Source organism: Crotalus tigris, unplaced genomic scaffold (assembly GCF_016545835.1).
Source record: "Crotalus tigris isolate CLP2741 ecotype Arizona unplaced genomic scaffold, ASM1654583v1 scf7180000024326.325410, whole genome shotgun sequence".
NCBI classification, from domain to species: Eukaryota; Metazoa; Chordata; class Lepidosauria; order Squamata; family Viperidae; genus Crotalus; species Crotalus tigris.
The window spans coordinates 41,392-68,904 of NW_024100497.1; the positions used below are offsets into that span (position 1 = coordinate 41,392).

Consider the following 27,513-nt stretch of genomic DNA (forward strand, 5'->3'; position numbering starts at 1 on the left):
AGTAGAAGAGACTTCCCATTGTTCCTGCCTTGGCCTTTTTTTAAATTTCCTTCTGACCTTCTTTGTTCTCTGTTCACAAAGCACAGGTGGCCAGAACAGAATGTTCATAGGAGACACCTGAATGCTGCAATTAAGGATGATTTGCAAAGAAAAAATAATATGGAGAGGTATAATGAATGGGCTTGGTGCAAAACAGATTTAGCTACAGTATATTTCCTTTCCCTTTTTAAAAACTTGTCTTTATTTTGCTTACTGATTCTTTTTTATTTTTGCACTTTAAGGTAGTGCCTACCTGAAAAGGGAAGAGGCTGAAGGCTCTGTGTGTGTGTGTGTGTGTGTGTGTGTGTGTATGAGAGAGAGAGAGAGAGAGAGAGAGAGAGAGAGAGAGAGAGGGAGGGAGGGAGGGAGGGAGGGAGGGAGAGAGAGAGAGCGCATACTGTATATATCCAATAGAAGAAAGCAGGCAAGAGAATATATAATTCAATTCTACACCACAAGATTAGTGAGGGCCATCAAGCTGGATGGCTGTGATAGGAGATTAGTCAAATTCATAGAGAATATGGCTATTAATAGCTATTATTATGCATGATGGTTGCATGTTATCTTGAGTAAGATAGGCAATATCCAGACAATCATTCTTGAAACTGACCTGAGATTCAGCTGGTTTTTTTCCCCAAGAACTGAGTACAGACAACTATCAGTCAATTCTGTGCCAAAACAAACATCTCTTTGCTCCTCTTCACAAAAAGGAAACAAAAGAATCAAAATAAAAAAAGTGTTTCACCCATTCTGCATTGCATATCTTCTGTACACACATAGCAAACATTTGTCTATTATTTTGCAAATAAAATAAAATGTCAGAAGGAAAAGTTGTAGAACAATGAAGTTGAAATTACTCTTAATGGAAGTTGTTGACTACAGAGAAGTAAGAAGGGACTCACTGAGTTCCTCTCTTTATAGGCAGGTGGGTATAAAGCTATAAAGACAGAAATCAGTTGGTCTTTGCTCACTTGCTTGTGGTCTCCATAGCATAGCATTTCACTTTGCCTCTGAAAATGCCAGTCATATTTGCTGACAAAATATCAGGAAATTTATGTCACTAAACTCTTAAGTCCAACAGACACTAGCCATGAAAGCCTATACCAGTAATTGCTTGGGCAATAGCTACCTACCATATGGTCCTTTTATGACTTGTGGACTTCAACTCCCAGAATTCCTCAGCCAGCATGCCTGGCTGAGGAATTCTGGGAGTTGAAGTCCACAAGTCATAAAAGGGCCAAGTTTGAAGACCCCTGATGTAGATGGTTCAAACAGAAGCAATGCAATTCATCTTCATCTGGCACTCAGCAATTCTTGATCTTCCTTGTTCTTTTCTCCATCATTTCTGCTGTAACAATAAGTTCTTTCAGTTCAGCTTCTTTTTTATCCTTATCCACCTCCTTTATCCGAGCTGCATTCTTGTTGTATTTTGTTGGGTTATCCCATAGCTGCACCAGAATTGCACTGTTGTTTTTTTTCTTTATCAGATATTAACTTTGTTTGACAGCATTTTAGATTCTCCGTTGTTTATTTTTAAATTGAATTCATTTTATTCCTAAAATTATAAAAAGTCCTTTTTTAAAAAAAGAGAGAAAGAGCAATTTAGGACAGGGAGCCTGCTGGAAGGTGTCTATAGAATACTGAGGCTTGTCAGCATCACATTGTTTGCCTGGGAATCATGTGATGGACGTGTGAAAGTTCTATGATTAATTATTGTGTGATGAGAGATAATCTGTAGCATATTCAGAGCCAAACTGGGAAGTGACCTAATTTGGTCATCATCACCAAGCTCAGAAAATGACAAGGTAAGTCATACTATAAGGAGTCAAGTCTCAGTTCATAAGAGGAGTGGGAAACCAAAGCTGACAGTAATGAAACTCTGCCTGTTCTCTGAGGTGACCACCAGACATATTGTTATTGCAGTCCCTGGGACTCAGTATAGGCCCCCATCCCAATTCTCCTGCTTCTTTGAGAAATAATCATTTTGCTTTCCAAATCAACTTTAGTTGATCCTTAAAAGCAGTGTCAGACTAAGTAGTTAGTGCTTCGATGAGAGATACCAGGGAATCCCAAGACTCTAATTTAGTGCTGGGAAATTGAGAAAAACATCTGGTGCCTAATCAACAGTGACTGCTTTCAAAAAGATAAACAGGGTCAGATCTAAGAAGACTTTGCAAACCATTTCTGTATAAAAGTCAGTGTGATCATCAGGAGTCAAACTCAAGTTAAGGGAGTCTTTATGTTTACCTGCTTTCAAAATTGTTCTTTAGATAAGGTGTCCCCAACCCCTGGGCCTCACAAGTGAGCAAAGACCCATCCACGCACACGCAGGATCTAGGCCAGGGGTCTTCCAACTTGGCCCTTTTATGACTTGTAGACTTCAACTCCCAGAATTCTGGCTGAGGAATTCTGGGAGTTGAAGTCCACAAGTCATAAAAGGGCCAAGTTTGAAGACCCCTGATCTAGGCAGTGTGTGAAACCTTCCCCCCCCCATGGTCTGCAAAAAAAATCACCCTATATGGAACTGGTTCCTGGCGCCGGAAAGGTTGGGAGTTGCTGCTTTAGATAGCTGCTGAGATCAATCAGGATGAACAATATATTTGGGCCCTAGCAGTCATATGATCTCAGGTGATGTCAGCCTTGTGAGGGAGTCCAGGCAGGAAGCAAATCTAGATGGACTACTTCTACTATGTTGTATGGTTACATTAACAGAAACTTACAAGTCTAAAAGTACATTTTTTTCCCATTTGCCTTTTGCAGCCTAGAGAGATCCCCTTCTGAGATGTTGATACCACACCCATTTTCCTTCTGCTGGCTAAGCTGCTTATCTGATTGCTCCCCTGACTGTGACATTTCTCCCCCATCTCTCAAGGTCATTCCCACATACCATTACAGATGATGAGACATTAGGTTGAAGTACAGTATATTGATGATCTTGCCATTTCCCAATGACTTTCTTAGCTCAAGGGTATATGTTTAAACTTAGGTCTCCCACTTCTAAGTTGAAATCCAAGACTTGCCTTCTATTGAGTTGATTAAAGTAGCAATTTTCATCATAATGGCTTCCAACTAAATCTTTTTATACCACTCACACTATATAAAGAGCAATCTGGTGACAGAGTCACCAGTCATTCTTCTAAAGGCAGCTGCTCTTACTCAAGGGCTTTTGAATGTGATGTGTATAATCTTTCCTTCTTCCTTCCTTCCTTCCTTCCTTCCATGATGCTGAGATGGTACATTAGAAATGAGAATCTGTATCTATGTAAATAGAAAGCAGAACTGGATCCTTCAGATCTCCTGCTAATTCTTTTCAAAAATGAATAGATATTTAAATCCTTGAAAATAGTTCAGTTTATACCACACTGCATTTTTTCCCCTGACCACAATTTTAAGATACTTTAATTTTATGTTATGGAAATGTTATATGCTATTGATTTGGTTATTTAAATTGTATTTTGCATCCTTTCTGGGCTACCAGAATTACAATGAAAAGAAAGCATAAATACTATAAATAAGTACATTCCATTTCTGGGTAGGCTTCCAATCTCTTCTTGTTTTGAGTACTAGAACCAGTTTTGCCCACATATTTTAAGATTGATTTTGATAAAATTAACATGTTCTGAAAAGGATGTATAGCATGGTGAAGAATCTACACCAAGCAGGATTTTAGGGAAGAACCTGGATAGGATGTCTGGATGACTGAAGAGCAGTATCTGTAATGCATTGTGCTATCCATGGGGGAAGCTTCAATCTTAAAGTTGCAGCTGCTAGTTTGATTTTTTCACACTCCCTTCCCCATGAATAACCCTGGGGCTGAGCATGGTTAACAAGCAGAAAAGTAACTTAAGGGGAGATATAGTAGCTGCCATCAAATATCTGAAGGGCTGCTACAGAACAAGGAAACTGTTCTTAATTGCTTCAAAGTATAAGAATAGAAGAATTGAAAGAGAACAAATTTCAATGATGGGGTGGAGGAAGCTCACAAGGCCAGAAACAATAATATTGTCTGCTAGAATACCAGGGAAGTAGAAAATGTCTTTGCTTTGACAAGTGGATGAGATGATAGCAAGTCTTTATAGTCTTTAAATAATAACGCTTTTTTGGAAAAGTTTTTGTAAGTGTACTCATTTTGGCTGGCAAATATTATTTTGTTAAAATTTAGCACGTTCCAAACACTTGACGGACAATTGTTCAAAGAGTTCAAACAGACAATAATTTAAAGAATTCAATGGCATTTATTTTTAGTGAAGGATATAGAGTATTGAAATCATACCCTCTAAACCTAACTGAAATTATATTATCAGTCTGTTTCTATAGGGTTCCTATGTTGTTATGCTGCTTTTAAACCAAAGTAGTTCTTTTAGTATGAGTAGTCAGCTTCAATTTTAAATCTTTGAGTATAAATGGAAAAGCAGCTTAGTAGAAGAAACAGATACCATCCTTGCATCCAAATACTCATTCAGAGTGTGAAAAAATGAATACACTTCATTTGCCCTCTTTTACAAAGTTGATTGGCTGCATTGCATGGCACATCACTGTATTCACTATGTGATCCCTAATTGCTTGATACCTTGGAATAAAATAGAAAGATCTGAACGCTACATGTGGAACCAGCAGGAAAGCTACTTGTAAGAAGCATGAAAAAAGTGATTTGTCACAAAGATAAGATTAATCCACTGTACTAACAGGATTAATAAAACTCTGCAAGGAGCATGCATGCTCCCACTGTTGATCTAATACAGTGGTTCTCAACCTTTTTAATGCCGCGACCCCCAACTGGTCGTAAATCGAGGACTACTCAACCAGTCGTAAGTCGAGGACTACTCAAGTGGTGCAGCAACGTTTGCAGAATGGGACTTTTGGCGGGCTCTACAGGGCAGAGACAGCCTGGACAATTCCTATTGGCTTTTGAAAGCCAATAGAATTAGACTCTATTCAAGAGAGTCTATTCTATTGGCTTTCAAAAGCCAATAGAATAAAAGGGAGTAGCACTGCTAAGGAAAAGGGGGGAAAAATGGCGGACTGCGTTGTTTGGCGACCCCCGTGAAATGGTCGTTCGACCCCAAATGGGGTCCTGACCCACAGGTTGAGAACCATTGATCTAATAGATTACTTAAATTTATACAGGGACATTTCACTACCTCTCTGTCGTACACATTACTATCTGAATTAGTCCATAGACATGAAAGATTGGAGGACTATTTCTGAAAATTTTGTTATACCTCATCCTATGATTTTATCCGGTTCCATTTAGAATCAGACTTTTCTCCAAGTTCTCCTTGGACAATGAATCAAGTTCTAAGACCTTAGGTAGCACCTGATCCCGCTCTTACTTTTGATGTCTTCGTCTTTCCTGAATGAATTATTTCATTCATATTTCACCTTTCTATTCAAATAACTAATGATGCCTAACAATATAAACTCATAGAATGTAAGGATGGGAAGGTATTTTGGAGATCATCTTAGCAACCCCCTGTTCAGGGCAGCAACCCAACTATTCTAGCATGTCTGACAGGTGGCTAATCCAACTGCTAAATACGTCTATTGAAGGAGAGTTCACAACTTACCAAGATGGTCTGTTTCACTGTTGAACAGCTCTTAGCATTGCCATTTTTTTTCTTGACATTGAAGTAAAACCTACAATATTCCTTTTTAGTTTACATCCATTCTTTCTTGTCCTGCTTTCTGGAACAACTCTGAATATTCTAATTCTGCTCCATCTTCTAGAAGACAGCCTTCCAATATATGTTGACCATTATGTCCCAGTGCAATCTTCTTTTGTCCAAAATAAACAAACCAGATGCCTCCAATCATTCCTCATATGGTTTTCCTTCCAAGCTCTTATCTTCTGGGTTGTTATACGTCACACATGCTCCAGTAGCTTGATGTCTAGAACTTGGTTGCAGTATTTTAAATGGAGTCTAACCAATGTACAATCGAGAGGAAAAATAACTTTCATCCTGATTCCATACTTTGTTCATAACGGCTGAGATTGTACTTGTTGGTTTGCTTGTTTTTACAGCTCTATCATACTATTGGTTTATGTACAATGTGTGATCCACCAAGTAACATACCGGGCTTTGGTTTGGCTCCGAGTTTGCGGTCTAGCTCTGTGTTCATGGCGTGTGTCCGTTTGCTTTGTGTGGGGGTCAGAAGGAGGTGCAGCAGCTGGTGATGTCATCATGGTTTGGCTTCTGGATGGTGGTTGCATTTTGTCTGAGGGATGGGTTTGGGCTTGGGTTTGGGTCTGGTACTGGTGAATGGTGGTGGCGTACTGTGTTGTTTTGGGTCCAGTGTCAGTTTTCATGGCTAGGACTCGTTTGTTGATTAGGGCTAGTTTCCAGATGTCTGGTAGGCGGGAGGTATCGTCACGTTTATTCATGTTGTGGGGGTGTTTTTCTATTTCGATGGCTTCCATAATTATTCTCTTGTTGTGGTGTTCAGTTTTGGAGATTAGTTTGGTTCCTTCAAAATCAATTTCATGTCCTGTAGCTTTAAGGTGCTGGAAGAGGGAGGAAGTTTTTTCTTCTTTTCTGACTGCGTTCTTGTGTTCTGAGATGCATGCATTTATTCTCCTATTAGTTTGTTCAATGTATGTGGCTGGGCAGATTTTGCAAAGCTTGGTATGTTACTTCACAGCCTTCAGCCCTGGACATCACATCACAGAACTCAGGAGGCTACAACGCCAAAGCTCAGGATATTACAACACAGCCAACCACACAGGATGGTGCAACACAGAACTCAGGATATCACTACACTAGATCTCAGGATGTCATCACACAACCCATTAACCAGGTCGTTACAACACAAAAGGCTAATGGGCACACAGCCAGCACGTCAACTACTCAGGATGTTATGAAACAGCCAAACAATCTACAAACAATAACTCCTACACAGCCAACCTATCCACCTACAGCAACTAAGCCAGCATGGGAAAAGACCCAATGCACCAAGATCTGCATATATATATATATATATATATATATACAGCCAAGCTCTCACCCAATCAGTTCATACCCCCACTGGCAGTTAAAAGGAAGAAACAGCTACGATCACACATTGCTCCTAGAAGCACGAAGCCGAAGACAAATGAGACTTCGTCGAAACATTGCCAAGACACTTCGAATTTGACGCGGGAGAAAACCCGAATAACCAAAGACATATATATATATATATATACTTTTTACAATCTCTTTTGCCTTGCAGCACCCCAACTAGGGGCATTAAGCAGGGTCAAGTTGCAACTGCGAAACATTTACAAATCCAAATTTCTTTTTCTGACAAAGAGTTAAAGAATTAAATTGGGAGACTAAGATGGCCATTTCAAGCTCATTCTGCTCTCTTCAGTTAGTCATACCCTTTAATGAGCTCGAAATGGCCATCTTAGTCTCCCAATTTAATTCTTTAACTCTTTGTCAGAAAAAGAAATTTGTATGTGTGTGTGTGTGTGTGTATATATATATATATATATATATATATATATATATATATATATATATGTGTGTAGGTCTTGGTACATTTGGGTCTTATAAAGCAACAGAAATACATAGTTGGAAAGCGACAGTCAGCTTATGTATATGTCAGTATATGCCAGTATACGTACAGACTGGAGCAACCTTATTGCCATTGTTAGGTATGATCATTTTATTGCTATGTATGATGATCAATATATTCTAGGTATGATCAATATATTTTCCCCAATGGTGGCAAGGTCTCAGCTTCTGTAGTCGCTTCCAGATCTCAGCTTCCCTCTTTGCAATCTTTTTGTTGTTGTTGCTTTAAAATATGCTCTGCACTCTCTTTGTCATGATGGTAAATTAGTGACACTCCTATTTACACCAACATGAAAGAAACTTGAAGACCCTAAATCATAGCTAAGTGCAGCATATCTGCCTATAGATGCATTTTTCCTAGGAAATGGAGGTGACAGGATGATTATTATTGCCAGGCGCGTGTCTTACGTTGCTATTTATGCAGAAAAGCATGCAATTTTTCTAATTCTTTTCTGGCTCCAAGCATGCCTCCTGCTGGGTCCTGCTGCTTGTCGTCTTCCTACTTGAACATGTGCCAAATCTTTAATAACCAGTGGTGATCTCAACCTCTTCTTATAATAATTACTGTAATTACTGCCTTAATTCATAATCTATTCTAAAGGGTCTTGCGGTGGGACTCCAAGCATTGTGGTCTTCAGCACTAGATCGGCGGACAGCTCCTTCCTGTAGCACAAAAAAAAAAAAAAAAAAAAAGACAGGAAAGCTGCTAAGCTCTCTTCCCAAGGTAGATCCCACGGAGATCCGGGAAGCCGTGGGGTGCGCGAGCAAGCCCCTTAGCGCATGACGCGGAGTTAATTAGCCACTTGCAAACTTCTCGCGTTGGACCAGTAGACTTTGCGCAGCATCTCGTCGTTCTCAAAACCAACTCTGTGATTTTAAACGGCGGAGATCCTCCCACTTAGAGGCGGGGAGTGGGTGTTCTCAGGGCCTCGGGAGCGCTCATAAAACCCCACCTCTCGTTTTAGGACTGCAGCTGCAATTGGCTAGATGAGGAGGTACTGGAAGAGATGTTAAGCTGGCTGCTTCCACCCATGGCTCTGCACACACACAGGGGCGGGTTGTGCCGGGGACAGCGGGAGGCTGGGCTCCGAGGCGGCGGAGGCGGTGGAGGAGGAGAAAGCGGTGGTGGAGCCGATGTTTCCCCAGCCTGCTTGCCTACTTCGGTGACCGAGCCGCTCCTGCTGCTGGGTTGCTGCCTGCGGCCGAAGGATCGGTCCGAGCGAGGGCGGCTGTTGACGCCGCCGGTGGAGATGATGGCGGAGGGCGGCGGCGGCGGCGGCGGCGGCGGGCAGCGGCTCAAGGCGCTGTCCCTGCTAGAGGCAGCCCGCTGCCGCTATGAAAGCCTGCAGATTTCCGACGATGTCTTCGGGGAATCGGGCCAGGACAGCAGCGGCAACCCATTTTACAGCACCACCGCGGAGTCGCGCTCTGCCTCCGAGGAGGAAGACGAGGAGGAGGAGGAGGAGGAGGAGGAGGAAGAGGGCGAAACCCCCGAGGGTGGACGCGGCCATCGGGGCAGGACTGGAGGACGCCAAGGCTCCAAGGCGTCGGCAGCGAAAGAGCAGGAGGAAGAGCAGCAGCAAGTGCAAGGTGGCTTGGAGGCGAGTTTCCTGGGTCCCGCGGAGCAACAGCGGCGGGAGGAGGAGGAGGAGGAAGGCGAGAGGGGCTGGAGCCAGAGCCTGCGGAACACCCCGACCCCTTCTTTCAAGGATAGCAGCGGTAAATCGACTCGCGTCTTGGCATGACTTGGCGGGTGACTCAGGATGTGTGGGTCTCTTGTGCGTGTGCTGCAGAAGTAGGGCTCCCGTTCTGGCGGAGTGTGGGAGAAAGTGGGGTTGACGAGGCAGTGAAGGTCGCCAGCCCCCGACCCCCAACCCAATAATTCGAAAGCATCCAGAACTCCACCTTAGGGGAGAATCTTTGGGGTTAGGAAAGCCGCCCGGACTCAATACTGGGATAGACTGCTTCTTCCCATTGGGTTATAAGAAGCAGTCTGTTCCTTAAATCAGTTTCCCTCACTCCCGTCTCTTCCAAATGCTTTGGACTCCAACTACCATCACTCTTGGCTCAGTAATCAAGAGTCGTGGTGGCTGACCATTAGTAAGAGTCATTTAGCTCAGCTGGAAGGGGGGGAGGGTGATGGCTGCCTTAAAGGGTTGCATTTACTTTATTTCCACAGAAGTGTAGCTAGCTTTGGTGACCTTCTGTTGCATTGGAGTGATTGTGATGCCTCTGCTCTTTTTCTGCAAGTGGAAAGAATCAAGAAGGGGGGTTTGTGGAAAAGCACCGCTGTGTTGGAAAAACAGGGTCCTTAGTTGTAGTCCCTCAGGGCAAGATTCCCTTATGGTAGAAAATTGTGCAGGTGCCAATGCCAATTACTGAATTTGTATTACTGAAATTTTATTAGTGAAATTTCAAGTCCATGTGAATACAATTCAGTGATATAAAATGGAGAAGTTAGAAATAATCTATGCCTCCAGATCTACTTGGAGGGCAGATCCTCAAAGTAGTTACAAATATATAATGGAATAGATTCTGAAATGCAAAAATCCTGGGCTACTGAGCTGCCTGGTTTATTATTTTTAAAAGTGCCTTGGAGTGTGACACTATAGGTAAAGGATAGCCATCTACTATAACTGCCTTCACCCTGACATATGTTGGGGCGGCTGGACTTCTGCTAACTGTTGTCCAAAATATATTTCAAATAATTTGCATCTTCCAAGTAATATGAACTGTGTGGTAGATAGGACGTTCTTACAGTAAGTATCTGGCTATTCAGCTGCTGGGCTGTGCCAGCTAATTTTAAAGAATTGGGCACTAACCAACCACAAACATCTGAGTATCTTCTGATAATCTGATTTTGGATCTCCAGAATGAGAGGCTAGCTCTGAATATCTAATGCACTCTAGTTTGCTGAACAAATTCTTTATTTTTTTGTAATTAACCCTTTGAGAGCTGGGGTGAGGAAAACAACTGCAAGTAGCTTTTTAGCTTTAGTTTTCTTTGGTTTCGTTTTAATATTGTCAATCTTGAAAGGCTTGCCTTTGGGAAACAGTTGCAGAAACTGAAGTGAATCACTTTTTCTTAGTAGAGTCAACATGCAAGTAAAGCAGGGATATGTTTGAGAGTAAGGAGTTGTTGCTCATTGCTTTTGACAATTAGGGGTTAAGTTCCACAATTGAATGTTCCTTATTTAGTTGCCAGGAAGATACAAGATGGTCATATAATATATGGCAGAGAGCCAGCTTTTTAAACATCCTATCATGATCTGGTTTTCCTCCAAAACAAGCACATTGAGCCAAGAGTCATTGAATAATGAATTATGAGTTATAAACATGCATGCATGAATCAGCCATAAGGATAATTATGAAAAGTAGAACACATAATGCATTTTGCAATATTGCACAAATTGTAGATCTTGGTTACTTTCAACTTGGCTGTATGTAAAAAAAAATCACTGAATTAATGTATGTAGCTTGTTGGCCATCTATATCAGATGAGACTTCCAAAGACACCAGTTATGAAAATCAGTTTGATCAGAAACCTATGCACAATGCTTGACTGGGTCTAACAAATATGACATCTTGTACATGTGCAAGGCCAGATGTGACTGGAAGGTGATAGTTTGGGTGAGTGACAATTTTATTTTTGTATTTTGCCTTTTGCATAATGCAGAATGCCCTAATTATGCCAAACATTCATTCTGCTCAGTTATAGATAGTGAAGACTTTTGGATAGAAGATGATAAAAACAAGTAAAACAAAGCCTCTTTTGACTCCTGACGATTTAATGAACAGATCTGTGGTTTCCTAGCCAACTAGGTGATTTATTATTGCTTTCTTCTGCAAGTTTTTCAAAGTTCTAAATCTAGTCAACAGATTTGGAAGACTTCATAGTCTCTCTTATCCTAGCACTAACCAGGCCCAAATTTGCTTAGCTTCCATCCCTAGACAAGTTTAACCGGGTGCTGCCACCTGCTGAGGTATACTAGGCAATAATTTTTTTAGAAATAAGCCTCTTTGGAATTGGTCTGGTACTTATTAAAATTCTGAAGGGGAATAAAGCTTTATTTTCAGAAAATTCTTTCCTAGCCTGGAATATTTTTCTCTGTTTTTAAAATAAAACATAAAAGTATGGGCAGCGGCCTCTCCAAATTTGGACAAAATTGCAAATCTGTCCAATAGTACAGAAAATATATAGAGCCACATTCCAGAGAAAGCTCCAGCTACCCTACCCTAACCCTCAGCCTGGGACAGGGGTAGGCAACCTTGGCTCTTTTATGACTCGTGGACTTCAACTCCCAGAATGGCTAGCTCAGGAATTCTGGGAGTTGAAGTCCACGAGTCATAAAAGAGCCAAGGTTGCCTACCCCTGGCCTGGGAGAGCAGTCAGGTTTTTAAGGCACCTGGGACACCATCAAGGAGGAAATCATTCAGATTTCTGAAGGACTCTCTTTCCAGAAGGCAAGCATCATGACAAGAAGGCATTTTTCCAGATTCCTGAAAGGTAACATAATTTAACTGAAGGGATTTGAAATGTGCCAAACCTGTTGGTTCATATTGGCCGAACAGATAAGGCAGCAGATACACGGTCCCTCAAATAACTGGGTCCTAGGTCATGTAGGGCTTTATAGATCACAACTAGAAGCAAATTGGAAATCAATGCATTCATAGAACACATGACACTTGGACATATTGAGGCATGCCCATCATTGTCTACACCTCTGCCTTCTGGACCAGCTAAAGTTCTTCAAGGGCAGCCCCATTGAAGTAATTGAGTATGAAAAGATTAATGCATAAAGTGACTGACTGAAGGGCCTACTGATTCAGGAAAGAGTAAAACTGGAAGTGTACAAAGTCCTTTTTGCCCACAGTTGCCAACCTACTCTTCAGGCAGGAACTAAGTCCAAGAAGACCTCTAGACAGTGCACCACTCTTGAATAGACAAATGCTACCCTATCCAGATTTAAAATGGAATCTCCCTGGATCTAGATAGCTACTTTGATCTTGACTGAGCTGGCCACAGTTTCTCCACATCCAAGCAATGGAACGAAACCTTGTCATCTTTATTTGGCAGGCCTGGGGTCAAAAATTAAAATTGGGCATCTTTAGCATTCTGCTGATATCATGGGGGGAGATTTGGGGTTTGCTATCATGTAGATGGTGAATGGGGGGAGGATCAAGTTCTGTGATACCCCACAAAGGAGGAGTCTAGGTAGCAATATCCCCCTATCCCTTTAATCAAGGGAATTATGAAGGAATTATGAATGAAGGAAGAGAACTGCAGTAAAGCAATTTCAAAGTCCTGGAGCTTAGCTAGAAGGACACCATGTTTATGGTTTCAAAAATTGCTGGAGAGATTAAGGACCATAAGGATGGATGTACCACCCCCATCCTGGCTCTGCCACAGATCTTCAGCCAATACAACAGAATCTGTCTATTCTAAATTTCAGCCTGAAATCTGTCTGAAACAGGTCTAAATAATCTGCTGCCTGCAGACTTCTTGATGGCTGTTGTGTGACAACCTTCTCAACAACCTTCCCTTTTGTAACTATTTTGTATTAAGATGCATTGGACAAAATATTTTTTTAAATGCTTCAAGGAACTTCATATTTATTTACCCCTAAATGTGGAACATAGCTTAAGAAACATACTCTCCAAGTTTGTTTATCTATGCTTGAGGAGGCTAACTCATGTAAGATGAAGCTTATGTAGGCTAACCTTATATCTACAAGTTTTCCCTATTTCCCCTAAGATTGGCCAGAGTCTAATCAAACTATATATCAAAATGGGAAATCTATCTAGACATTTTGGGAAGGTTCCTTTAACTCAGCCAGGCAAAGTCAGTGGTTACATAATTTCTGTGATTGCAATATGGCTGTAGAGAGCAACAGCTCAGGAACTGTACAGTCCTATGAAAGCCAGCCTTTCATTGGAGGAGTAATTTGAGGCTCTCCAGATGTTGCTGAAGTATAGTTCCTAGCATTCCTCACAATTAGCCTTATTGGCTGTTGCTGCTGGGAGTTCTGTTTTAACAAAATCAAGAGAGCCACAGGTTTTCTGTCTCCACAGGTTTTAGACAGCTTGCTATAGTTTGTGTTGTGCTTTCATGTCTTGGAGCATGAATAAGTCAAAAGAAACACAATACAACCTCTGAAATTTAGTTTTAGCTCATCCCTGGTGGAATATTAAAATGCGCCCTTTGAACCTCAGTCTCTATATTTAAAAGAAATATAACCTGTTGATTTCAATAAAGCTTGCCGCTATTCTTCATAAGGTAAAACCATGGAGTCGGAAATACAATTCATACAATCCTGAAACTCATTCAGGATTGTATGAATTGTATAAATCAAACAAAAAAGGACTGCATCGTGAAAAAGTTTGTAGAAGTTTATAAAAATGATTTCTTTATTAGGACATTTCTATGCTGGAGGAATTCAGTGTAGCTATTGTGGTTGTTTTTAGCTTCACAAGTCTGCGGGATAGGTGGTGGAAATGCAGTGGCTGGTCCTATGTTATCTAATGGTTGCCTCTGCACTCATCTGGGGTAATTATTTACCCACATATGTTGGCAGCACAACACCACCAATGCCCTGTCAGATGGGAACTTGGCATTGTCTACATCTTTTCCCTTAATGGATGGGAGGTTATTATATGCTTCTGTTCTACTTGCCTTTATTTTTGAGGGGAAATAAATAATGGAGATTTCAGGTGTGCATTTTATGTCAACAGTAAAAAAGGAAAGAGATTGTTTCTGTACAGCAACTCCTATTTTCCAGGATTGCTCTAGGACTTACTGCTGGCAGCAGGTAGAAAAGGTTAATTCTGTTAACTCTTACACCCCTGGTTTCATTACGTGGCAAACTAGGGTTGGTTAGTTTCTCCTCAAAGAACCTTGGACTCAGATTATCCTCTTTTAATTCCCACACTGACTGTATACAAGTATTTGTACATCATGCTGAAAGCCAGTTTGTTGTAAAGGCTGAAGGCCAGAAACTGGGAGACTTTGGGTCCTGCCTAAGGCACAAACCCAGTGGGGTGTCCTTGGGCCAGTCTGTCTTTACATTTGTCCTGAGCCAGGAAAAATGCAGATTTGTTCATGTGGTGGCCAGGAGTCAAAACTGATTCAAAGGTAGCCCCTCCTGCAACTTTATGTTAGTTCTCTTTGAGCTAGTTAAACATATTGTGTAAACTGGCTTATTGACTAAATTCACCTATTAATTATGGGAGGGTGAGGAGAGAGAGAGAGAAACAGAGACAGAGATCAAGATAGTAGACATGACAATCCAACTGAATCAGTACCCCTCTGTAAGTGAATGTTATGCTGATGCATAGACAAAGGGGTGGGAGGCTTTGACCATGTGGTCATGTCTGCTGTCTAGTCCTCTTACCCCACCCCAACTGTAGCCATCCCTGCTTTATTATGAATTCTTTAACCATAGTTTTCTTAAATAAATCAAAATAGGCTTGGATTGCAGTCAAAGCTAAATAAAACATGTTTTGACTCAATGTGCATGTAAATCCAGTCTCTGCTCCTTGATAATAAAATAAAAAAGAACATTCTATTGGTACTTCAGCTAGTCAAATTTTCAAAAGTCAGGAAGGTATGAAATACAAAGAACTGAGGCCTTGATGTGTTGTCATGACTAAAAACCTGCGTATAGCCTTAAGGAAAGTGAAATCTCAGTAGACCAGAGTTAAAGGAGAAAATGTACTCCTACCTTCAACCAACTTCACATTAACACATTTGTTACCATTTGTTTTGTTGTGCATTGTACCATTTTGGGCATTTAATAGTATTATTTAAAGCCACACTCAACAGAAGTATAAATTAACAAGCTTGAGCAAAAGATATGTTATCATCAAACAGAGACAAAGTTCATTGAAGCAGTTAGCCATGGAGTCATTTACTCCATGATAATGTCATTAGTCATTCTTACTAGAAAAATGCTTGAAAATGAATTGCCAATTTTGTCTTAGAGGGAAGAGTCTAAAAGAAGGTTTTTAAAACTGAGCCCCATGATTCCAGGTGGCTTCAATGAACCTTTTCCATCTTTTTATACAATTGCAAACTTGTTGCTCCTATATTTTAGGAGGGGAAGCAAATATCTAATTTAAACCAGGTTCATATTGTAGAGTATATAATAAATAAAGTAATGCAGTGCTTTATATCTAATGGTGAGTTAATGCTCAAAAAGAATGATTTTTTGATTCAATAGGGGTAGCGTGAAGAGAAGGGAGGACATATATTTTGGCTGGTTTCCTTCTCTCATAGGGGTGGTGCAGTGGCTCAGTGGTTAAAATGCTGGGCTTGTTGGCTGGAAAGCCCAGGTTTGAGACCCAAGCGTATGTGGCAGGATGAGCTCCCGTCCTTGTCCCAGCTCATGCCAACCTAGCAGTTTGAAAGCATGCAAATGAGAGCATATAAATAGGTACCACTTCGGTGGGAAGGTAACAGTGCTCCATGACATCATGCTGGGCACATGACCACTGAATTGTCTTCAGACAACGCTGGCCCAATGGTCTTGAAAGGGAGATGAACACCACCTTCTATAGTTGGTAATGACTGGCGGAGCAAAATCCACAGGGACTCCTTTACTTCCTCTTATACAGCCCCTCCCTCTGCACTTCTTCAGATCTACCCCATACAATAGATAACTTTCCAGAACAGTGCCAGAGTTGGCAAAAAGGACTATAGGTGACAGCAGGAAGGGTGGAAAAAGGAATTAGTGAAATTCATCTCTCTCCCCCCCCTTTTTTTTTAATAACAAACACTTCTGTGGGATTAAACAGCTTTCTATCAATAGAACAATTCTGGGTAAAATTAGATTGTTCAGACAAATGAAGTTATTGGGATTAGATGGGATGTGAAATGAATAATCTTCAAATTAATACCTACAAATTGCCGCTCAACCAAATCTTGCCAGAAGACTGGAAAAAAGCCTATTTTTCAAGAAATAATTCTTTGCAAACAGGAGAATGTCATGAAATGAAAGAACAAGTTTTCTCTGACAAAATTTCAAAAAGAATTGGGCTTCTTATGCATCCCCGACCTCTACCATTTCTTTGAATATTCACAAACCTATGAAGAAAGATAGTAATAGAATAGACATTAAATATTTTAGATGTTGTTAAGCCTTCTAGGTTGTCTGGACAAGAAGGACAACAATGAAGACCAGCTCTGTCTAAGGAAGGTTCTTTGTGAATCATTTCCCATGACCCATGATCTGCATCTGTGGGCCAAGATGCCTTTTGCATGGCAATTTTCTAATCTGTAGGCTCTTCCCCCAACCATCCAAGGACATTCCCACATACTGTATCATTACAGGGTTCCCATGAACAGCTCTTACTTAAAGCAGCTAGGTAAGCAAATATGTTCTCTTTGGTCCAGTAAGTGCTTAATAGAAAAGGCACTAGACAGAAAAGATAATTTCCACAAAGAAGTAATGGGAACTAGGTAAGTGTATGAGGCAGCCACACTTGGCTATGTGAAGATTGTTTGTGCCAGTAGTGAAGCCAGTGGTGGGATTCAAATATGTGAACAACTGGTTCTCTGTGTGGATGCCGCTTCCAGAAGTCCATTCTGGGCCTGGGCAACAAAAAATTAGCTACCGGTTCTGCCGAAGTGGTGCAAACCGGCTCAATCCCACCATTGAGTGAAGCCCAGAGGAATCACATTTTACTTTTATGAAGGTGTTTCACCATCGTTCCAAGGCCTCATCTGGAAATTCTGCCAACCAAAAGAGGATTTTGTCCATGCAAATTGATAAAACTTTGAAGGGGCTGGAGGTGAAGTGATACAGATAGTTTTGCTTTCTTTAGAGGTAAAGTGTGTGTGATGGATGCTGCTTCTCAAAAAATGTTTCAAAGCTGCATACACATTAGCTGAGCAGAGGCATCTCCTAGCCAGGGCATCAGATTTTTGGCTGCTGAAAGTCAAGTAAAAAGGTCCTCCCCGATCTGGCTGAAAAAGGTAACAAAGGTGGCAGATGAAATCAAACGTAAGAAGGATACACTTTCCCAAAGCGATAACCATTGGAAAAGCATCATCAACAGGTCATATGTAAATATAGTTGAAATAATACGTAAATAATAATATCAGATGTAAGTAAAGCCACTTAAGCCAGTTGCCTAAAATATTCTGTGGCTTTGTCATGGCAAAGACTTCTGAGATGATTAAACCTAGGAGAAATCTAAAGGGAACACTGAAGTGATAAAGGTATGGCACTGGGCTATGGCAGGATTGGAGTCCACCCATCTAGTGAGAACATCCAGTTGAAAATCCCGTCTCTCTCTCTAAAATGAGAAAGGAGAGGAGGCTTCCCACCCCCACCCCACTCCACCACCTTGGATTGTAAAGCTGCTTCTTTTATGGATTAAAACACAAACTGTATTTTAAAAACTTTTTTAATTTGCTGCAGGGAGGATACTCATCAAGAAATTATTCCTTGTCCTGGTGCCAGCAGTGTAAAAATCCCATCTCTTATGTCTACCACTCTCTCTACATTTCCATATTATTCGTTTACAAATTCAGTCACAATAGGAAGAACTGGGAATTTAAATTGTCTCATGGGAACTGGTTTGTCTAGTTTGAGAGTGACATACAATGTTCTTTGGCAATGTATACATAAATACAAAACCACTGCAGTTTAGTCTCATTAAAGAGAACAAATGTGTTGTGTAGCACTAGAAAGTAGAAAGTCTACTCTACATGGACCTTGACAAAGCAACTAACCTTCAATAATGCTGGGATCTTCAAAAGGTAATAAATAGATTTAGAAAAGAAAAATTCACAATCAAGAACATCTGGGTTCATTATTTTCACTTACATCAGCAGAAATTACATAGTGATGGCAAGTACATAGTGCAAAAATATCTAGCCACATTTGTTAGTCTCTAATTGTCATTTTGGTATTTAGCTGTACTTTTTTTTTACTGCAAAAATAAGATTCATTCATTCACTCAATTTTGATGCAGCTTGACTCCAATGATTCTGGAAATGGCTCATGGAATAAAGAATAATATGAAAACAACAAGTAACTAGGAATAGAATAAAAATCAATCCAGGGTAATGAGAATAACCCTGAGAAACAGGAAGAACAGCTGCAACCAAGGCAATGATCACTTAAGAGGAATTTGAGTCTGAGGCAGAAGCAAAAGGCACTTTCTAGATGATGACCAGCACTTTGAACCATACTGGGAACTACTCTGCCCATCAGCACAGCTCATGAAGCAAAAAGGTCAAATATGGGCATGCTAAGCCAAGGCCATCACAACCTGCTACCGTGCACTCTGGATCTGTTGGAACTTCCAGCTGGTGTTCAAGGACACTTCCATGAGAGTTCATTGCAATTGTCAAAGTGCAAGATGACAAAGGCATAGAATGTAGAATAAAGGGATTGGAAGAGACCTTGTAGGTTTTCTAAATCAACTCCCTGCTTAAGCAGGAGATCCTATACCAGCAGTTCTCAACCTGTGGGTCGTGACCCCTTTGGGGGTCGAACGACCCTTTCACAGGGGTTGCCTAAGACCATCAGCAAACACATATTTCCGATGGTCTTAGGAGCGGCGATTCCCAGGCGCCAGATGAGGGGGGGAAATCCACAGGGCCGCGGCTGCATCTCCTGTCCTCCCTGAGCAGCCCCTTTTCAGTGCTCCTCTCCTAAGAGGGAAATCCCACAGGGACCAAAGCGCTTGCTGCCTGGTAAGCGCGCCTGGGAAGCGCGTCCGAAGCGCAGGTTTGGAAGAAAGCAAAAGGAGCGAACAGTTTATTTTATTCCTGGCCGCCCTTCCAAAAAGGCACTGCTGCTGCTGTTGCTGCTGCTGCTGCCCGAGACCTTGTTGGCAAAAGGCTTGGTTTCAGTGGCCCTTCCCCCCCGCCCCCTCCCCCGCCTTAGCTTTGTGCACTTTTTGGATTTGTTTGCTCCTGCTTTTATAAAGTGGCCTTGTGGCAGGTCTCTCCAGAAGCAAAGCGCCAAGCCTTTCTCCTCCTCCTCTCCCCCTTTTTTATTGTTGATTGCTCGCCGAGCAAGTCACCTTTTTCTTGGCATGTGCATCCGGGATGAAATGTCAGCGTGGAAAGCTGAGCTAAAGAAACACAGTTCTTGTGGCTCAAGTCTTACTTTAGTTTTAGAAGCTTGGGGTGTGTGTGTTATATATATATATAAAAGGTGGATGCTGCGCGGTGACCTGCAGCCTCCTTCCCAGCCCCTCTCTTCTCCTCTCTCCCCCCCCCGCCTCCCAGGGATTCGGGATCTTCCGAGAATTGCCCATTAAACTTTCCCGGTTAAGTTTTTTTTTCCAGAGCGTATTGACCTGGGACGATGTGTTTGGTAAACCAAATGATTCGTGAAGCCTTTGCGTGCAGAAAGAAGCCGGATTCTTAATCCGGATTGGCATTTTGGTGACTCTTGCCAGGTGCTCTTGAATGCACTGAAATGAAATGCTGGGCACTGCCACCTTTGTGCTGTTGTTTATCTTCTTGTTCCTTCCCTGCGTTGTTATTGTTCTTCATGGATGAAGTAGTACTTTTGGCCAAGATAACAATCTTGTACAGTTCCAGAAGTTAGCTGAATGCATAGAAAAAATATGTCAGAGACACAATTATATCTTTCCAACTTGGAGGAAATAAGAGCAGTTTGTCTCTTACCACTGCTGTGGTGGCGCAGTGGTTAAAATGCAGTACTGCAGGCTACTTCTGCTGACTGCCGGCTGCCAACAGTTCAGCAGTTTGATTTTCACCAGCTGAAGGTTAACTCAGCCTTCCATCCTTCTGAGGTCAGTAAAATGAGGACCCAGATTGTTGGGGGCAATATTCTGACTCTGTAAAACTGCTTAGACAGGGCTGTAAAGCACTCTGAAGCAGTATATAAGTTTAAGTGCTATTGCTATTGTCGAACTTCTGAAGCAAGCAGGGACAGCACCATCTGACTTTGCTGCAGGGAGAAACTCTTCAGGTTGAACATTGCTGTGAGCTTTATCAACATTGTAAGCCCGGAGATACTTAAAAGTTGTTTCCAAAAGAGGCCTTTTGTCCTAGTCTACCTTGTATGTTTCAGTAAAGGCAGTAAATCTTTCAGAAAGATTTTGTGCAAAGGCTTCCAACTCTCTCTTATTCAGAAGTCCAAGTTCTTATTGATAGAAGCAAATTGCTCAAAAAGCAAAATAACTATTTGAACTTACTGAACAACAAGAGGAAGTATTGCCTGCCAATAAATTCAGTGAGGCCACCTTGGGTAAACAGTTTTTCCCAGTCCTCTTTTCTGCATAGTCTTGTTTGTTTCCTCCAGGGAAAGACAGAAGGCAAATGAGGTCCAGGCAGAAGAAGAACATCATGGCTTCAAAACCTAAGGGACTGGTTTGGACAAAATTCAGCAGCACTTTTTTGTGCGGCTGCTGATAAAAACAGGATCACCAACATGATCGCCAACGTCTGATAATGGATATGGCACAAGAAGAAGAAGAAGATAGGTGTAAAATAGAATCTGAAATAGAAAAGTGGGAAAGCAAATGAAGAAACTGGGAGGGAATTGGATCACTTACAGTAGGTAGGTCACATTTCAAGCAAGACTTAAAGCTCTAACAGATGTTGGCTTTCTATTTTGTTTCAAGGTCCCAATCAAGCATTTCACTGATAGAAATAATGGTAAAAGTAGAAGTTGGTTTACGTGTATCTTTCGGAGTTCCTGATGTATCTAAACTGGATATAAACATACCGATACAAATGTTATGCCTGAAACCATTGTTTTTATTGGATTAGTGACAATAAAGTGATCAAGATTCTGAATCTAATATTTGGACATAATTAATCTATTATGTAATTGTAAGCAAATTGGAATTCTGTTCTTTGAATTAGAGTGAGCTAGTCTGTTATTGGCATTTGTGATGGAATTGCCAATGGTATGTTGTGTACAGCATCAGCTCCGTAATAACTGCTCCATTTTAGAGCTGTTTATTACTGACTGAAAACAGTTATTTCTTGAGGGTGAAGATATGATTGATGGAAAGGTTGTTGTTAATTACATTTAATGAAACTCATATGCAGGATAGGTATTCGAGTGAACCAAGCTAGCCAGTGGATGGCATTTTTGAGAGGTTTACAGCCAAAGGAGCAGCTCATGTACTTTGATTCCACAAAAAGCAGAGTAGAATTTGAAGCAGAGAAATAGTTTTGGGTGAAAAAGAAAAATGTCCAGGAAGAAAGATGTGTGATATCCTGTTATATACCAGTTAGTTCGGAGGAAATAGGATCGAGATGATTTCTGAGACAGCACTGACTTTGAGGCAGCTAGCTATGTCTAGCCCAGGGGTAGGCAACCTTGGCTCTTTTATGACTCGTGGACTTCAACTCCCAGAATTCCTGAGCCAGCATGGCTCAGCTTGGAAACTCTCCCTTTTCCCTCAGCATTGCTGGCTCAGGAATTCTGGGAGTTGAAGTCCACGATCATAAAAGAGCCAAGTTTGCCTACCCCTGGTCTAGCCTACCAAGAGTTAGGGTTAGTGTTAGGGAGGGACATGATACTTCCAGTATTTGAAAGGCTGTTACAGAAAAGAGGGGATTGACTTATTCTCCAGTGCATAGGAAGGCAGGATAAGAAGTAATGGGTCGTTGTTAAAGAGAGACCCAACCTAGAACTAAGGAGAAATTTTCTGACAGTGATTACAATGATCAATGAAATAACTTGCCTCCTGGAGTTGTGGGTGCTCCATCACTGGGGGTTTTCAAAAACAGAATTGACAACCAATGAACCGGGATGGTATATATTCTCCTGCCTTGAGCAAGAGGTTGGACTAGAAGATCTTTGAAGTTCCTTCCAGCCCTATATTCTGTGTTAATCAAGATCTTTCATCCTTGGTCCCTAAAGAGGTAAGCTTCTAATTCATTGCCAGGCACAAATCACTAGTTAAAGTCCTGACTAGCTCACTACCAGCTTATTTAAGGAATCTTCTTTTCCCAAAGTAAATTCCACCCTAGTTCTTCATAGCCAGAAGGCTTGATCCATGTCTCAGTCCTTAGCAGGCAGTTTCCCCTTCTTCCCAAAAACAACTCTTTCATGGCTTCCTCCGACAGTCCTAATCCCAAGTCCTCACAGAGTAATAATAATAATAATAACAGTAAAGTTGGAAGGGACCTTGGAGGTCATCTAGTCCACCCCCCTACTCAGGCAGGAAACCCTACACCATTTCGGACAAATGGCTGTCCAATCTCTTCTTAAAAACTTCCAGTGTTAGAGCATTTACTGCTTCTGGAGGCAGGTTGTTCCACTGATTAATTGTTCTCACTGTCAGGAAGTTTCTCCTTAGTTCTAGGTTGCTTCTCTCCTTGATTAGTTTCCACCCGTTGCTTCTTAACTCCCTCTTCTTTGTGGCAGCCCCTAAGATATTGGAACACTGCTATCATGTCCCCCCTCGTCCTTCTCTTCGTTAAACTAGACATACCCAATTCTAGCAACCATTCCTTATATGTTTTAGCCTCTAGTCCCCTAATCATCTTTGTTGCTCTTCTCTGAGTTATGGAGTATGGATTCACATGATAAATTATTCACTCTCCCTTGCCTGATGAGAACTCTGGTTGACAGTCCGAATCAAATGGAAAACAGAGAGATAGATCTATATTTACACCAGAAAGTCCATCTGCTGTTATTTGTCACAAAGCAAATAATTTTAAGACTTCAAATAATCAACTTTAATAGCTAGAAACATAACTAAAGGGATGATATCATACCAAGGGGCTTTGGATCACATCCAAGGTCAAGAAAGCAGGAGGAAAAACCTGTTCGCTCAAATTCTTTTATTTACAGTATAAAGAGACTTTAATGGATGCCATTAAAAAGGCTTTTGGACGTGTTTCAGATAGATTGCACTGAATCAATTAAGGTAGTCTATTAGCTGTCATCCAGATCCTCATGTTCATTCTGATCCCACTGTCATTGAATTTCTTTAGAGAGCTAATCAAAATTAAAATATTACAAAGAGAACAAATTTGGAATAAGAGGAAAAGAGGGTTATGTTCTTTTTGGATCTTCCTTTCAGTGTGATGCAGATGCAAAGAGAATTCTAGTTAACTCATCTAAAATTTACCACAGTTACCCTATGGTAACATGGGTGGCCAATAAATTTGATAAACAAATAAACAAACAAACAAATCTTCTATATCCTGAGATATTTGGTTGTCCACGAAAATTGGCAAGAGGAAATAACTCTGAAAGGCTATTAATTATCTCAATTCATTCAGAAATGTTATTGGTTTGGAGGGTCAGTGGGTCTATCAATCATCATCATCATCATCACCATCACCACCATCATCATCATTATCATCATCTTTCCTGTTCTTTTATCTTTTACAAATAGATCAGATAATACTTAAATTACTTTAGGAGCCATTCAAAAGGAATATGCTCCTCTCCCCTCCCCAATCACAGTGTCCCACATCCAGGAATTTAATGTAATGGAAATATAAAGCAGACCAAGAGTACACATGTAGTCCTTAAAGTAGCAACTGTTCAAAGTTATGACAAGTGCTGAACAAAGGGAACTCACGATGGGTCCTCAAAATCTTGGCTGTTGCGGCATCCCCAGAGTCACACAATTGTGAAATAGGTGCTTGGTGCCTGGCTCGTGATTACAATGTTATAGTGAGCTGCGGTCTCATGATTGCAACTTCTGACATTCTCTGCCGGCTTCCCACAAGCCAAGTTAATGGGGAAGCTGGCAGGAAGTACAAAGTAATTCCCGCTCCTGTTGCTTTTTTACCCATCCATGCAGGGGTAGGCAACCTTGGCTCTTTTATGACTCGTGGACTCGTGGACTATAGCATCAGCCTGTGCTCCAGAGCACCTCCCCACAGTACCTTCTCTCCTCCCACCATGCACTCAACCACCTTGCTTGTCTAGGGCTCCTGCCTCACTTGAAATATGCTCAAGACTTATTTATTTTTTAACATCCTGTTCAATGGCTAATTTAATCGAGATTTTGGAAAATTGCTTCAGTTTTACTTTCTGGTTGCACACAGAATGTAAAAATTATTTTCTTTCAATAAAAATATCCTAGGTATCCCAAATACTTGAGAAATTATATTTTAATAGTTCCCTGCTGGAAGAGACACAGCTTGTGGATCAACAAGATGATGATGGTGATTTTAATTTATATGAGCAGTCATGTATCATATGACTCTAGGTAATTTACAACATTAAAATGGTCCCCAAAATACATCTGTAATAAAAATGCAACAAACTAGTAGAGACACACTTGATATACACAGCACTAGGCTTAGTAATTCAGAAAGCACACATTAACATATATTGTTGGCTCATGTATCATCATGCCCAAAGCTCTAGGAAAAAGTCAGGTTAACCACTGAAACTATCCAAATCTTGAGGGAGATGTTATTCCACAAGGCAGGTGCAGCAACATAGAAGTAATACTTCCTGGATCCTTTAAGATGGTACTACTTAATATACAAGATATTTAGATAGCAATAGCAATAGCATTTAGACTTATATACTATTCCATAGTGCTTTACTGCACTCTCTGGGCAGTGTACAATGTCAACATTATTTGCATATTGCTCCCAACAATCTGGCTCCTCCTTTACCAACTTCGGAAGGATGGAAGGCTGAGTCAACCTTGAGCCCCATCAGGATTGAACTCCAGGCTTTGGGCAGTTTGCCTGCAATACTGTATGTAACCAATGTGCCATCAGTTTGGGGATGGTTAATTTGGGATTTAAAGCATTGATTCTTTAGTCCAGGGGTGTCAAACTGCTGGCCCATGGGCCAGATGCATCATAGTGAAACCGTGCCCACCCCATTGCCGGCAATGGCAAAAAAGTCATGATACATCGCAACACGTCACATGATGTTGCAAGTTTGACGCCTCTTCTTTAGTCTATGCGTCTTGACAGAAAAAGATATATGTATCACAGTGAGGAACCCTTGAAAGGTTGAATGATGCCTCCAATGTTATAAGTCCCAACAGATGACAGTACTGCTTAGCATCTTCTTTCATTTCAGTTAGTGGGAAGTTGCTATAAAGTTAATGAAATAGTAGCCTGCCATAAATACCTGTCAGCACACATTAAGCACATGCCATGATTGAATTTTTGAGGATGAAAGAGTCCCTCCAATTGAAATTCAGTTGTTGGGATTTGCAGGTTGTTTATGGTGATGACTGTGTTAACATGAGTACTGGGTAATGCTGGGCTAAAAATATGTAAAGATGATGAACCAGGAAAGATGGATTTGTGTGATCAGCAACAAAGTGGATGGCCTGTGACAACAACCAATGAGTTTCACATGAAAAAGTTTGGTAAGAATCCAGGTGTTTTCTCTTTTAAATTCCTTCTGCCAGGCTGTATTCGCTTTTATGTGACTTTTTTTTCAGTCTGCATGTTGTATGTCAGGTCTCTTTTCCCAGACCCATTTTTGAACTCAGTGTTTCTTCTTCTACCATGCCAAATTTGGTCCATTTCTATTCAATTCTCAGAGAATTATCCAGTGGATGGATAGAAACAACTGAACAGATGAATCCCCTGTACATAGTTTGTTTTGAACATTCTGTTGGGTTGGAACAAATAAAAAGTAGAGTTTTCAAGAGAAAAAGCTATTTCAGGCATCTATGAGGGGACCAAAACCAAAAGTTTCTGATGCTGTTGACATTCCTACTGCTGCTATCTGAGTAATCACTCATGTAGGTATCACTGGATCAGTGTTCCCTGCAATAACAAGCTCTCTGTAGTTTTGAATGTCGCAATTTCCTTTTGTTGCATAGGGTAACTCTAACCCTGCATTGCTAATATTTGGACTGGACTACTGGAGCATAGTCATGATTGCAACATGACTACCATTTTAGTTCTCTTGGAGTTGAACCCATGTAGGAAAATTGTAGGCAAATGGCTTGGTCAGGCAGCTGCTCAGTCATAACAAGAAAATTAAGCTTGATGACAAGCAGCTCTCCAACTGCTCCTTTCCAATGTGTTGTAGCCCTCAGCTGAGTAACCAATTTATCAGAGCCAGTTTGGTCTAGTGGTAAGGCACTGGGCTAGAGAACAAGAGACCATGAGTTCAAGTCCTGTGTTGGCCATGAGAGCCATTTGGATAACTCTCAGCCCAACTCACCTCACAGGTTTGCTATTGTGGGAAAATAGGAGGAGACAGGTATCTTGGATATATTTGTCACCATGAGTTATTTGTAAAAATAATAAAAGTGGTAAATAAAATAATAAAACAGTAGAAGAGCTGTGGTGGTGTAATGGTTAGGTTGCAGTATTGCAGGCTAATTCTGCCAACTGCCAGGAGTTTGATCCTGACCGGCTCAAATTTGACTCAGCCTTCCATACTTCCGAGGGGGTAAAATGAATACCCAGATTGCTGGGGTCAATATGCTGACTCTGTAAACTGCTTAGAGAGTGTTGTAAACTTAAAGCACTATGAAGCAGTACATAAGTCTAAGTGCTATTGCTGTTGCTAAAATACATACGAAAATAACAGCCATTAATAAATCCCATTAAATACTGTGTCTTCCTTCCAAGTATGTATAGTAAATCTTAAGTTCCAGGCAAAAGGATTCCATAACTAGGAGACAATTCTATTGAATCAAATTGCTTCAGTTTTGGCACCCTATGGCAAAGTAATCTGATTACTGAAAGCAAAAAAAGGAGGGGGAGGGGAGGAGAAGGAGAAGGAGGAGGAGGAGGAGGAGGAGGAGGAGGAGGAGGAAAGCTTGTATTACATTTTCTAGGGCCCTTGGCCAGGCAGTACACCATACGATAAATGGGACAAACAATAAAAGAGACATGGAATCTGAATTTCCAAATGGCTATAATGCATTCCTTTCTATTCTTGAAATAAAAATAGAAACTTAATCACAAGCAGGTGCTTAAAGAACAGTGTAGTCTTTATATGCCCCAAATAGAAACATAGATA

The 27,513-nt window shown here is 41.1% G+C and overlaps 1 protein-coding gene across 1 annotated transcript in view; it reads left to right on the forward strand.

The window, feature by feature from the left end:
- The first annotated feature begins 8,391 nt into the window (after positions 1 to 8,391).
- The window catches only part of PGBD5 (piggyBac transposable element derived 5), an 81,472-nt gene continuing 62,350 nt past the window's right edge, over positions 8,392 to 27,513 (forward strand). The window contains exon 1 of the mRNA XM_039325318.1: positions 8,392 to 9,311. Within this exon, the coding sequence (XP_039181252.1) occupies positions 8,600 to 9,311 (712 nt within the window). The 5' untranslated portion in view covers positions 8,392 to 8,599. The remainder of the gene's footprint in view (positions 9,312 to 27,513) is intronic.